We start from the raw sequence: 14,044 nt of genomic DNA on the forward strand, positions 1-14,044 counted from the left end.
GTTTGAAGGCTGCAGCCTCCAGAGGGCGCATATGCAGGGTGCACACGTCACCAAGCCTGGTTTATTTAAGTGACTTGAGCATTATATTATATGGTCATAAGCATATAACCACAATTTACGATTAACTGTACGAATAGTTGTTAATATTCTGAGATAAGACAGTCTTACTCAGATGACGTATGCAGCCTACAAATACGGCCTCCGGAGGCTGCATCCTTCGAAAGGAAAACGGACACAGTCACGTGTAACGGTTACGAACTCATTTTCGGAATGTATGAGAACCTGAAGTGATTTATGTTCATTGAAGTTGGTTTTCCCCTTTTTTCTAGTTCTTGTTTTATATCAAGTTATATATGTTAGTAGTAACGTTAGTAGTAGTGTTATAAAGTGTGTTTAAAGACGCTGTCGGTCAGTGTGGGTGCGGCTCACCAACAAACCCACACAAGATAGATTTATAGACAGTTTTTACTGAAATCAACAGCAGTATGAAGAACACTTTCGTATTCATTGTTTTATCACTCGTGTGCGGTAAGTGTTTGATTTTAAACTTAACATCTTTGGGACATTGAACCATGACGTAAAACATTTCTTTAGGATTGCAGTATGTGTTCAGTTACAATGGTTTTTTTGTAGACCGATTGTATGCTTTCCATTCATAAATACAGACTGAATTTTAATATTTAGGTAAAATATAAAGCGATTATATTTAGCGATATTTCGCAATAAGATTTATGGTTGCTCATTAATTAACAAATACAAAGCACATTCTTCAGTTGTATAATCTGACTGAAAGATTTTGTTATTTTCTCACATTATAACAGGTCAGATCATGTTTATTAGACAAGACTCAATATTCTCAGTTAGATCTGTTTACTAACATTACCAGCAGTCTGATAGATTTAATCTCTGAATTATTGTCTCTGTTTGTGTCTGCAGGTGTGTTTGCTGCCGAGAAAGATAACGTGACAGTGTATGAGGGAGAATCTGTTACTCTACACTCTGATACTGAAATACAGAAAACTGACAAGATAGTGTGGAGATTTACAGACAAAGAAAAAACTAGTTTTCTAGCTCAAATGATTGAATATAGGGTCACATATGATTCTACTAATGTGAGATTTAAAGACAGACTGCAGATATCAGACACCTTAACTGGAGATCTCACCATCAAGAACATCAGAATTAAACACACTGGACTCTATTACGCAGAGATCAACACTAAAACTGGAACATCATACAAGAGATTTAATGTTATTGTCAAAGGTATGAGAAGTTTTTTGGAATAATTAAGATTTTGTGAAGTTTGCTTATAAAAGTGCATTCAGCAAATATTAAATGTGTGTTATGAAACAAACACCTCACTTATCATCAATGCTGTCTGTTCTCTTTAAAGATCGTCTCTGTAAATCTTCCAGATTGTCTTCGATGTGTTAGTTGTCTTTACATTACAGACAGTACAGGTTAACCCTTTGGTCACAACTGCTGTCCTGTGTTCACAAACATGAGCAGGAACCCTAGACATCATGTTTTTACAGTCAGTATAGAGATCCCTGTAATCCAGTAGCAGTTTTTATATAAAGTGGTATGGCATTACACACAGAAGCCATTAGCACTTGCCACTATGTGGTACTGTAGTGGTACTTCCGGTTTCAGTGGCTCATGCCACTCCGTTTAGTGGCTTGTCCACTGACACAGGTCAGTAAAACTTGGGTTTGTTGGACTGGAAAGCAGAAGTATCACTAAACATAGTCGTGCCAATGGATTCTGTGCATAAGATACCATACCACTTTATGTTAAAACCCCTTCTCCTGTAATGTCTGAAGTTATAATCTCAGTTGCCCAGTGTCTGTAATTTTTTCCCGGACAGGGTTTAAATAATCCAAGACTAGGCCATAGCTATTTTGGGACATTTAAGTAGTTTTTATAAACATACCTTACAAAAAAAACAATGCTGATGTTTATCTTAAGATAAAAAAACAGCACTGACATTTGTGAAGATATGTCAATAAAAGGTGTTTTTAAATGAAGGCTGATCAAACCTACATTTTAGTCTGGGACTAGTGAAACCTCTCATTAGGGTCAGTTTCCCGGACAGGGATTAGACTAGTCCTAGACTAAAATCAATGTTTAAGCTACTTTAATTTAAAAACACCTGGCATTCACATATCTTAACTTAATTCAGTGTATTTTTTGTCTCAAGATTCACACCACTGTTGTTTTTTTAAGGTAAGTTTGTAAAAACTTCTTAAGGGTCCTAATATAAATAAGGCCTTGTGCTGAATTAAACCCGTCTGGGAACTGACCAAGATGAAATGTTGGCACCCCACAGTTTCAAAAATATATATTTTGACTTTGTTCTCGCAATCTTATGTTTAAGTGTTTTTAGATGGCACTAAAATGCTATCATGTAACTTAGCAGTCATTATTGTATTTATATTAAATCTCTGTTTGTGTCTCTTGTAGAATCTGCTTCTGAACTTACTACAGGTGAAGTGAAATCTTTGTCAGTAAAAGAGGGAGATTCTGTTACTCTACAAACTGATCTTACTAACATACAGAAAGATGCGTTCATACTGTGGAGATTTGGAGATAAAAGTGTTTTAATAGCTAAATGTGATAAGGAGAACAATGAGATCTCATATGGTAATGATGGGAGATTCACAGACAGACTGAAGCTGAATGATCAAACTGGAAATCTCACCATCACAAACTTCATAAACTCAAACGCTGGAGTTTATAAACTGAAGATCAGCAGCAACAAACAGATCATAGAAAAGACATTCAGTGTTTCTGTTAGCGGTGTGTATCTCAAATTTCACAGAATTACAGTTATTAATATCAGCAGTGTTTAAATTATTCTCTTATATCTCTCTTTATCATTTCAGGGAATACTTCAGGTGTTATAGCAGGTTTATGTGTTTTCTTTCTCCTGGTTATTGCTGCTGTTATTGCTGCCAGTATGATTTTTTATCGCCGAAAGATCTCCAAACTAAAAAAACAAATAGGTGAGTAAAGTAGTTTCAAAATGTGTCTTTGTTTTTAAAGTCAGTAAGAACTGTTTGTTTCTTTTTAACACTTGCTGACTTGAAAAAACTAAGCATCAAACACTAAACAGATAAGAATCAGACACTTAGATGTTGATATCAATCCGAAAAAAACAAAACACTCATGATAGATGAAACAAACACAGATAAAGAGAAGATGAATATAGACTTTATGTGCTGAAAAAATATTCAGGTTTTGAATGCAATCTTGGGTAGGTATTGAGGTGGGGAAAATAGGGTTAATTCTATTTCATGTACAAACTGACACAGACTTTTGGCATTTCTTGTTGACTGCATGCCACGAATTATATTAGAATGTAAAAACATAAAATATTTTATAACCAACAGGGTTTGCAAAATGTTAAAATCTCCTTTGGGCAGGTACTCTTAAATTTTTGGTAGCCCGAAGTTAATATAAGCAGACAGAATAAAAAAGACATTATTTTTCATGTAGAATATTGATAAATTCATGAAAGCAAACTGTTTCTCCCCATTTCCACACTGGATCTAATCACTATTTAATAGTAGTTCACTGGATCACAAGACTCACGGTTTAAATCATATAATGTTTTTCCAGTCACAGATTGGAAAATTTTTCGATCAGAAAAATAGGAGCTACTCTCGCTTTAAGAGCAAGTTCAGCACTGAGTCCAAAATCTGATTTCTTTCTCAGTTGATTATGTTTACTTCTAGACATTTACAAATGTTTTTTACAAGAATACATACCAAGATTGCTTTGCGTGTATGTGTCCGGTAAATAAACGAGAGAACTGAATGTTGTATGCTTTTTGTCGGAAACGTTACTCTCTGCAAGCAAGATTTGGAACATAACGTAATGTTAGCTTACCAGTACAAAAAATACTTTTTTAAATAAATAAATAAAATTAAAATGGTAAAAAATGTATTTAATTTTATTTGAAATTAAATAAAAAATTAATTTTGCGCAACAGCTCCAGAGCATCAATCAGTACTGCGGCACCCTGTAGGCTACAGTTCGAGTGATCACGAATGGAAAGTGAAAGTAAACGTGAGCGCACATTCAACCGCAATTTCAATACACAATGCTGGAAATACATTCAAATATAATTACCTAACCAAAACTGAGAGAATCCAAAAACATTCAAATATATTTTTCCTCCCTAAGATAGTCAGACGAGCAGGGTGGAGATACATTTTGGTAGCTTGACAGAAATTCACAAATGCCCCAGGACATTGGGCTAGCGATTTTGCGAGCCCTGACCAATATACATTTCACTTTTTTTCTCACCAGTCCCTAATGTCTGCATCGACCTAAACTTTGACTATAAATAACTTTCTAGAAGAGAGAATGCAGAAGTATTCTAGTCATTTGGTTATTGCATCAATCATGCATATTGTGGTGAAAGGTTTGCGGTATTACAGTGATTTCAGTATCTTGCAGTGCCACTAAAAATTGAGGGGGAATCTAAATTGTCACAAGATTAAAATTCCCTTAAGAAAACCTGAGACATTTTGAGGACAATTTATCTTACCAAAAGTTGTTAATTAAATCTTTGTTAATGTTCATATTTCTCTTTTTTTTGTGACGGTTAAAGAGAAGTCAATGTCAGTGTTTGAGGAAGAGTCTGTTACTCTACAAACTGGTGTTTCTAAATTACAGTCAGACGCTGTGATCCAATGGATATTTGGAAATAATGACGTCTTAGCTGAAATCAATAGACAGGACAACATGTTCTCTACATATGATGGAGCTGATGAGAGATTCAAAGACAGACTGAAGCTGGATGATCAGACTGGAGATCTCACCATCACAAACATCATGAAAGATCACTCAGGACACTATAAAGTAAAGATCACCGGTGGAGTAATTCCATGTTCTCAATTCAGCACGAGCAAAGAAACGTCATGCTGTCAATTCAATGTTGTCGTCTATGGTAAGTAGCTCATTTGATGTTTGTTTGTTTGTAGGAAATGAGGTAATGAAATATATAAAATCTTTTTATTTAAACAATCGGCAATCAATACCGATTATTGGACGATATGTTGGTGCATTCCTGATTAATAATGAAATGTTAATGGCTATATTTCTGTCCTGTGTTTCTCTCTTCACTATGCTGTGATGTCTGATAAAGTGAGGAAAGCTGAGGGAAGTTTTGTCACTTTACCCACTGGTATAAATAATATCCAGGCTGATGATGTCATCGAGTGGATTCATGGAGATAAAGAGGTCATAGCTGAAGTCAAGAAAAAAGACAACATGTTCTCTAAATATGGTGGTGCTGATGAGAGATTCAAAGACAGATTGGAGCTGAATCATCAGACCGGATCTCTCACCATCAGTGATCTTAACCCTAAACACTCTGGACATTATACACTGAAGATCACCAGCAGTAGAGGAACATCAAGCTCTCAGTTCTGTATCGTCGTCATTGGTAAGTCTATGAACTTTAGGCTTTCTGTAATAATATTTATTAGTTAAAAAATTTACATTTTAGGGGTGGTTTCCCGGACAGGGATTAGACTAGTCCTTGACTAAAATAAATGTGATGGTACATTCACACGGGACAGAAGCATAAGCGCTTAACGGAAGGCATCACAGTGGCCGCTACACATGCTCTGGTCTTACATAAACGTAATTGGCTGGCTCTGCCTAGGTTATTTGCATAAGGCGAACTGATTGGTTGACACACACGTTGCCGCTTGAAAAGTTGAGAAATGTTAAACTTCTGCCGCTAACAATGGGTTCCACAATTCATTTCGGCAGCGCATGACGTCACCCATTAAAAGTGAATGGGAAGCGTCAACGCTTACACCCCAAATGAATGTACCGTAATTGCAATCTGCAATCTTAAAATACATTTTTCCCCTTAAAATGCACACAATTAATGCTTTTAGTAAGGCGTTTTTGTTATAACTAGTTATATTTCCTAATTAATCTAAAGTCTAGTCCTGGTTTAAGCTAATCCCTGTCCGGGAAACCACCACTTAATCATTTTACAAAAGATTTCAGTTATATGATTCTGCTGTTATCATTTTCTTGAGCTTCTGGTGTGGTTTTCTAGTATAGTTTCTCGTTAATTGTATATTTAAACTAGTGGTCAACCAATATCGGGTTTTTAACGGCCGATACTAAGATATCAGTGGGGCAGATTTGCTGATATGAGAGATAAACTGAAAATTTTACTAAATAATAGGGGTTTAGAAAATATTGTGAAAGTGAAAGTAAAAGTGAAAAGCTTGTCAAGTATGCAACACGTACTCGAAATGTGACCTTTGCATTTAATCCATCCCAGTGAGTGGTAAACACACGCACTGCAATTCATGAACACACACCCGGAGCATTGGAAAGCTATCACAATGCCCAAGGACCAATTAGGGACAGGTGCCTCCTGCCCATCAGTCGCAACCTGCCGGCCGTGATACTCAAACCGGCAAGTCTCGGGTTACAAGCCAAGCCCTATTCTTTTTAGGTTAGGTTACTTTATTGTATCCGTAAGTAAATAAACACTAGGCTACAACTGCCCAATACACAATATTAATTACATTTGAGTATTGTGATATTTAATCTGGTGATATTGTATCAATTCTCAAAATGCAATATTGATCTTTTTAAAATACAATCATATGGAAGTTAAGAGTTTGCATCCCGACCACTAGTTTGCATTCTTCTTAACAGTGACGGGAAGTACTAGCATAGGGCGCACCACATTTTTTTGCTAAGGTTTGCAAATGGCTTTCCTAAAATTATATCCAACCATACCACAAGATCAATATATTGTGCTGATTCACATTACCGCAACATATACCCCCACAGTATCATGATCGCTAAACTGTAACAAAAAAAAAAAATCATTGTTGTACTTACATTTTTAAGTTTTTTCAACTTGAATTTACAACTTTGTTAAATACTGATGAGTTGTTATAAACTATAATAATAAAGATGAATTCGCATAAGTTATTTCGACTTTATTTTTTTTATTTATAGCAACTCATTAAATAATACACTGTAAATAAATTTTTAATATTAAATTAAATAATTAATTATTAAATAATATGTAATATTACATATTTAAATATTCAATATTAAATAATAAAAATTAATTAAATTAAAAAATTTAATGCAACAAGGATTGTTTACAATACTATACCCAATAAAAGCTTGTTTTAGGATAATTTTGTTTGGTCATTTTACTATCTTGTCAGATGTTGGATTTACATCCATGTCTTTATCTTTTAGATTTATCTGCCGATTGCAATAATAAAAATTAGCAAATATCGTCCGATATCTCAGCCACTGCAATAAACTTGTGTAAAATCCTCTGAATGGTCTTTGATGATCTAGTAAATGTAATGTTCTTCTGCACATTGATTTGATCTGATGTAATGTTGATCTGTGTTTTTTATTAATAAAGAGAAGATCAGACTGGTAGGATTGGGACGTTCAGTCACTCTAGACACTGGTGTTACCAAAATACAGAAAGATGATGAGATACAGTGGAGATTTGGACCTGAAGACACTGTTATAGCTCAAATGACTGGAGGAACCGATAAACCTTCATATAACTTTACTGATGGAAGATTCAATGGCTTAATGCAGATGAACAAGCAGACCGGATCTCTCACCATCTCAAACATCACTGTTAAACACTCTGGAGTTTATAAACTACAGATCTGCTGCGGTAAAAAGACTGACTACAAGAAATACAACGTCTTCATCTTAGGTGAGTAATTTATTATTTTTACTAAACTGAATAATTGTATTTTGTACTAATGTACTAGATTGATGAAAATTATTTGTTTTCTGCAAATGTAATACCTTACCTTGAAAAGCATTTCAAGCAATAAGTAAGAAATAAGCTTCAAGATGCTGTGCTGTATCTTGAATAAGTCACAAGCAACTCGAAAAATGGCGACTACCCCTTTAAAAATGTATTCTGGGATTTCCCAAATCAATATTGTTTCGTTAAATTGAAGTATCATTAAAATCGGAAAAATCTATATTTTTTATCCAGACCTAAATGTGCAATCAGGTTTTTGGGATTTTTTGGGTGCAGCGGTGATTACTGCGTTTTATCCTCAATAAAGCCCAGCTATTGGTCAATCAGAATCAAGAAATAAAACCAACCATTTTATTGGAAGTTATTAAGTATTTTTACCAATTTTAGTTTAACCAGATGTGTTTGATGTTGGTACAGTGCCAGCGAAAGATGGAGAATCTGTGACTTTAAAGACTGAAGGTAAAATACAAAGAGGTGATCAGGTGGAGTGGAGCTTAAAAGGTGATCAGTTAAAATTGAGCAAAACTGATGAAATCACTCTGGTAACTGGAGAGAATGGAGACGACAGCAAGACTTCATATACAGATGACTGGATGCACAAAGACAGACTGAAGATGAACGCTCAGACTGGAGATCTCAACATCACAGATGTGAAGAAATCAGACGCTGGATTTTACACACTACAGCTGACCAACACTGATGGAAAAATCTCCTACGTCAAATACAGTCTTTATATATTCGGTGAGTAACTTCTAATTCACTTTATCATATATCAGAATAATTTACAATTGATTCTCTGAAATCTGTTACCCACTGATGACCAAAAATGGTCTACTACATGTGACAGCCCATAAAATGATTTAACAAAATATATTGAATGTTTTTATTGATTTCACATTACATTTCACTAATCCAACCCTTTCACTTTCACTTTGGCATCTACAATTACCTCTGGTTCCTCTCAAAAATTAAACCATTTCTCTCTGAGGCTTCACTAGAGTCTGCAATTCATGTCTTTATCGCGTTAATTGGATTACTGTAATTCTCTTTATTGTGGTTTTCCAAAACCCAGATTTCAAGTTTACAAGTACTACACAATGCTGCGTCAAGATTTCTGTAGGGATGTAAAAATTCCCCTTCTGAAATCCTAGCACTTTCTGCGGGTCTTGAACTTCAACACAAAATCTTTGGAAAATCCCCAAGAGACTAAGGGCGCACTCACATTATCCAAACCAAGCCCCAGCGCGATTGTCACCCCTCCCTACTCCCCCAGATGCACGCACTCACACTGTACTTGTATCGATCCGTGTCCGGGCGCGCTTTCGTCATTAAGATGCGATTGTTTTGAAAAAAGCAGGAAGTAAAGAGCTCTCTTAACACTGAAACCCACTGTAATGATAAGTCTGTGTTTTTTATTTGGAGTCGTTTGGTGCGCGATTACAGACAGCCCTCTCACATGTCATCATATTGCTTAGTTGATCTGTCACGTGCGCAGCTCGGACATTCACTTAACCCCGCTGCGCGCATCAAAAGGTTTTTACGGAGGCAGATGAAGGTGAGTGGTCGCGCAACTGACGTCTTCACCTTTTGAATCGCGCTCAGGCGCGATTGCGCTCACACCACAGCCTTCCGCGCCTGAGCCCAAGTGAACCGCGCTCCGGCCCACCTCTGCAACCCGGCCGCGGCGCGAATAACCAATCCGCGCTCGGGCGCGGAACAGAGCGATCACACTAGTCAAACAAACCAGGCTTTGGGGGTCAAACGCACCCGAGCGCGGTTTGGTTTGGATAGTGTGAGTGCGCCCTAAAGGCTTTGACTCATCACACTCATTGGTAGATGGTGCGGGCACGTCACATGTGTGTGTGTGTATTTGTATGTATTAGGGGTGTAACGGTACGCAAAAATCACGGTTCGGTGCGAACCCCGGTTTTGAAGCCACGGTTCGGTTCATTTTCGGTACAGTAAGGGAGAAATGCAAACATTAAACTGCAGGTTGTTTATTACTTTAAACTTTTTTTTACAATTTGTTTACACTTTTTTAAACACTTTATTAAAGTATAAAATATATATAAAATGAAAAAATAATAAATAAAATACTACTGCAAAGTTATTTTTTACATTATTTTATAACAGAAGGTAACTCTTATCTTAACCTTCTCTTAAACTTTTTCTACTAAAACCTTGAACTAACAAATTCAATTCCTGAATACATTTATGAACTATTAGCCTACATTTTTGCCACTAAAAATTTTCTGTTTTGATTTATTTTGGATTGTTTAACTCACAGAATTGAATTGGCTATGTACCATCTCTGTATAAAAATAATATTACTGCTCTATGTGTAACTGCATAGCAAGCAACATGATGATATAATTATTATACACTCATTTTGAGATTAGTGAGCTGCATACATAGCCATCTTTGATCTTTTGCACGTTTCTCCTAATCTTTGCTTGTGTCATCAATGTAAGCTGTGACTTTACTTACGAACCCCTCCGCAGCTGAGTAACAGCTGAGTAAGCCCGGGTTACAGCTCTTCTCTGTCCCGACCAGCTGATCGCATTGTGACAATGATATGATTGACGTGATATGCAGATGAAAAATCTGATCACGCATTCCTTATTCTTGCTGTCACAGAAAGCGCGTCTCATGAATGCGTAGCAACGAAAGACGTGCATCCTCTCACGCACTTTTGAAAGAACAAAGCAGCGCGTTGACACGCGTTTAACATGCGCTTTTAGATACGACACGTAAACGTTTACATCAATAATCAAACGGATATACAACTAAGTAAATAAAAATCTTTCTGCGGGCCGAATTATGTTATATGTTTGACAGAAGACTTGCGCTGAACGCGGAGACTTCCGCCACTTAATATGTTCGCGGGAACGCACGTATTATGTTCCGCACAGGCGCACACAAAATACTTTCGGTGCACGTGCGCACCGTGCCGAAAGCCCTGAACCGAAACGGTCCGGTTCGAATACACGAACCGTTACACCCCTAGTATGTATGGATATAATATGCCTGCCAAAGTAAAGTCAATGTGTGGGAAGTATTGTGAAGTTATTACTACATGTGAAGAAACATTTCTAAATGTTTTATGTATGTGTGTGATTATTGTTTTAACAGCCAAGTCTGGTGGAAACAATCCCACCCAGCAGATCTCAGGTGAGATTCTGTACACTTCTCAATCTTTGAATGTCTTTTATTAGTTTGATTTATATTAACTGTATTTATATCAAGCATTATTACATTGTTGTGTATTGCAGAATTGCTAATAAACTTAATGTTTGTTTAAACAGGCCATGCTTGTGGAACAGGACTGAACAAGCCAGGTATGTGTTCAACACAGATTGAAAGATGCATACATTTAAAGAGTAGATGAATGTTCATTTGTGACAATGTAGAGATATAATTGACTAACCAATACTAATGATGCTTAATTGTTTAATTGATTTTGAAAATGTGATTTCTGAATGCATTTTGATGATAAATTGTTATAAATCCATGATAATGCTTTTGATTTCTCTCTCTCTCTCTCTCTCTCTCTCTCTCTCTCTCTCTCTCTCTCTCTCTCTTTCTTTATTTAATCTGTGTTTCCTGACTCAGCAGGAAATGAAGCAGCGATGATTCAGATGGCTTGAATGCAATAAACAGCTGATAGATGCTCAACATCTACAGTGACAAATCAGATAGATAGATAGATTGATAGATGGATAGATTAACCCTCTGTGTGCTGTTGAGCTCAAGGAATAAAAGCTTTTTAAAGCTTTTTTAATGATAAAAAGGGAAACGAACTTCCATTTATTTGCCGTCCACAGTGATCAGAACCTTTTATAAATTACATAATTTCAAGAGGGTGCTTAATGCTATTATATGCATTCTGACTTAACACAGTTTAAGAGTTGTATTCCTCGTGCTAAACAAATGCAAAAAAGTAGTCGAGTCAAAAAAAAACAGTTGAGCTGGTTACGGAGTATTTTTGTGCCAAACTCCCGCCCCCTCTTTCCTACAAGTTTTTTTCGAACACGGGTACCTGTTAAGTATGATCCCATGTTCCTTTTATGGGCACTTCAATCAGAAAAGCATGCCCACACGGCAATCAAAATGAGAGCGAGAACTTTGAGTAGGTGTCACAGGCATCACTGCACGCAATACGTTTTATTTCAAGAAGCAACAAGTGCACGAAAGAAGATGTGTGTTTTTGCATGTAAAGCTTTGTTCAGCTTTCCAAGTAAGCCAGCCTTAAGTCCAATTTATAGTCGTGCGTAACCTCTACGGCATAGGTTAGCTAGCCTGACAAATTTTTAACAGCGCATCAGTTCTATGCGGAATGCAAATGCTTTGATTGGTCCACTAGTACCCTGTGCCGTGTCAGCTACGCCGTAGGACCTGCGCACAACTATAATGAGTTTATTTATTCAGTGTAGCAGCAGAGTTTTGCGTGTGTGTTTGTTTTTAACACTGGATTTCATTGAAATTGGGTCATAAGTCGCAGGCGGTAAGTAAAACTGCATCAAATGTCTGAGTTTGATGATGGGATAATGTTTTGTGTGTGTTTCTTGCTCATGACTCGCTCCTCCCGCACTACGCCTCCGAGATCTCATGCGTTTTCGAGAACATTCGCTGATTTGTCTCTTATAAATCTGATAAAACTAAAGACTCATCTGAGATATGAAAGATGTAATACTACTCTATACTAAAGATTAATGTAAGATGAGCAGAAACACTGTGTGTTATGTGACCTTTAACCGTTTGACTCTTATGTCTTTGATATTGTGTGACACTAGACAGTATTACTTTAATTTATGACACTCATATATGCATTACATAGAAGATCTGACTGTGTGTAGTCAATTTGACACGTTTTACACATTTTTATAACTGTTAACACTTAATAACAGGATCATGTCTTTATTTTAATGAATGAGATTGTGGAAGTTCAGTGTGTATTTAAAATGCACATCATTAAAAAAACATGGTAGGTCATTTAGTGCCAGATCAGTATAAGATATTGATGCCTGTTTTGTTTTTATTTTAGTCTTCATTATTTAACAAAGTATTTTAAATAACTATTGTATACTTAAATGTTTTTGCTATGTAAATATATTGCACGTACTTTATTGCACTTTTTAATTGAGCAAATATATTTTTCTGCATTTTTATTTCACTTTAGATGTGTCATTTAAATGAATACATATAGCAGTATTAATAAACTTTGTATCATTTCAGTCCTAATGTACCACTATTATTATTATTATTATTAAATGGGAAAATGTCACATGAAGTGTCTTTCTTTTAAATTTTTCCATGAAAATTTGACAGAAATATTTTTATTACTCAGCCTGTAAATCAATCCAACATTTACTCTTGTTTTTTTTTAACGGCAGCATCTTTAAAAAATATTGTAAGTTAGTTTGTGTAGCACTTTTTTATATTATTGCAGAATCGCTTTGAGGTTCTCACTTTTGTCGCTTTTGGTAAAAGCAACTGCTAAATGTAAATATAAGTTTCAAACATACTGTAGTCAACTTTAATGTTAGTTAACACTTCTCATCCATAATCACAAGAACAATACAGAAATGAAGTGGTGATTATAGAATAAAATGAGAAGATTGTTTTGATGAATATTGAGTTCTTGAAGATCGGTCTAGAAACCAAACACAGTGAAAGTTTACATTTGATGTTTTTGAAAAACCTGGAGATAGAAACCATTATCTACTTGTGAAGAAAATACAACAACATAATAATAAACAAGGGTAATAAAAGAAATATCAGTTAAAGTTAGAAGGGAATTGTGGGTAAAATAGAGGATGTGTGTATTGGACATCATCTCTCATCCACTGTATCCAAAAAATTATATAGCCATATAGTGTATGACAGGTATGTAAAATACCATAAAATGTAGCTACTATATGGCATTCTTAACTAAAAAAATAAATGTGAGGTATCTGCAAGATTGCACTATTACATAAAAGTTATATTTTTAGAGTATAAAACTCTGACCAAAACATAATGTTAGCAGTAAGCAAGCCAAAGGTGACAGTGACAAAGATGGCAAAAAATACAATGATGTTTAAGTGGAGTAAATAATTTGCGAGAATTCCAACTTGATCATCAAAGTATTTTTTTATCTAAGTTATTTAATCTAAGTTACTTATTTTCTTAATAAACAGCCTGTTTCGTCATCTTAAATTTTTAAATAGCATCACGTTTGTCTTTTTCATTAACATGTTGAAA

At 35.6% G+C, this 14,044-nt stretch overlaps 1 protein-coding gene across 2 annotated transcripts; it reads left to right on the plus strand.

Annotated features, from left to right (window-relative positions):
* Positions 1-224: 224 nt before the first annotated feature.
* LOC135721143 (uncharacterized) lies at positions 225-13,085 on the plus strand. 2 transcript variants are annotated; one of them, XM_065243310.2, is made up of 11 exons: positions 225-528; positions 937-1,263; positions 2,464-2,799; positions 2,886-3,005; positions 4,619-4,957; positions 5,156-5,455; positions 7,436-7,744; positions 8,219-8,542; positions 10,934-10,972; positions 11,107-11,139; positions 11,414-13,085. In XM_065243310.2, the coding sequence occupies exons 1-11, from the start codon at positions 486-488 to the stop codon at positions 11,446-11,448; spliced, it is 2,205 nt and encodes a 734-aa protein (XP_065099382.1). In that variant the 5' UTR covers positions 225-485; the 3' UTR covers positions 11,449-13,085. The 2 variants fall into 2 exon arrangements, with proteins under 2 accessions (XP_065099382.1, XP_065099383.1); XM_065243311.2 differs by having other exon boundaries at positions 11,417-13,085.
* Positions 13,086-14,044: the final 959 nt, after the last annotated feature.

The sequence above is a fragment of the Paramisgurnus dabryanus genome, chromosome 24 (assembly GCF_030506205.2).
Source record: "Paramisgurnus dabryanus chromosome 24, PD_genome_1.1, whole genome shotgun sequence".
In the NCBI taxonomy this organism is placed as follows: Eukaryota; Metazoa; Chordata; class Actinopteri; order Cypriniformes; family Cobitidae; genus Paramisgurnus; species Paramisgurnus dabryanus.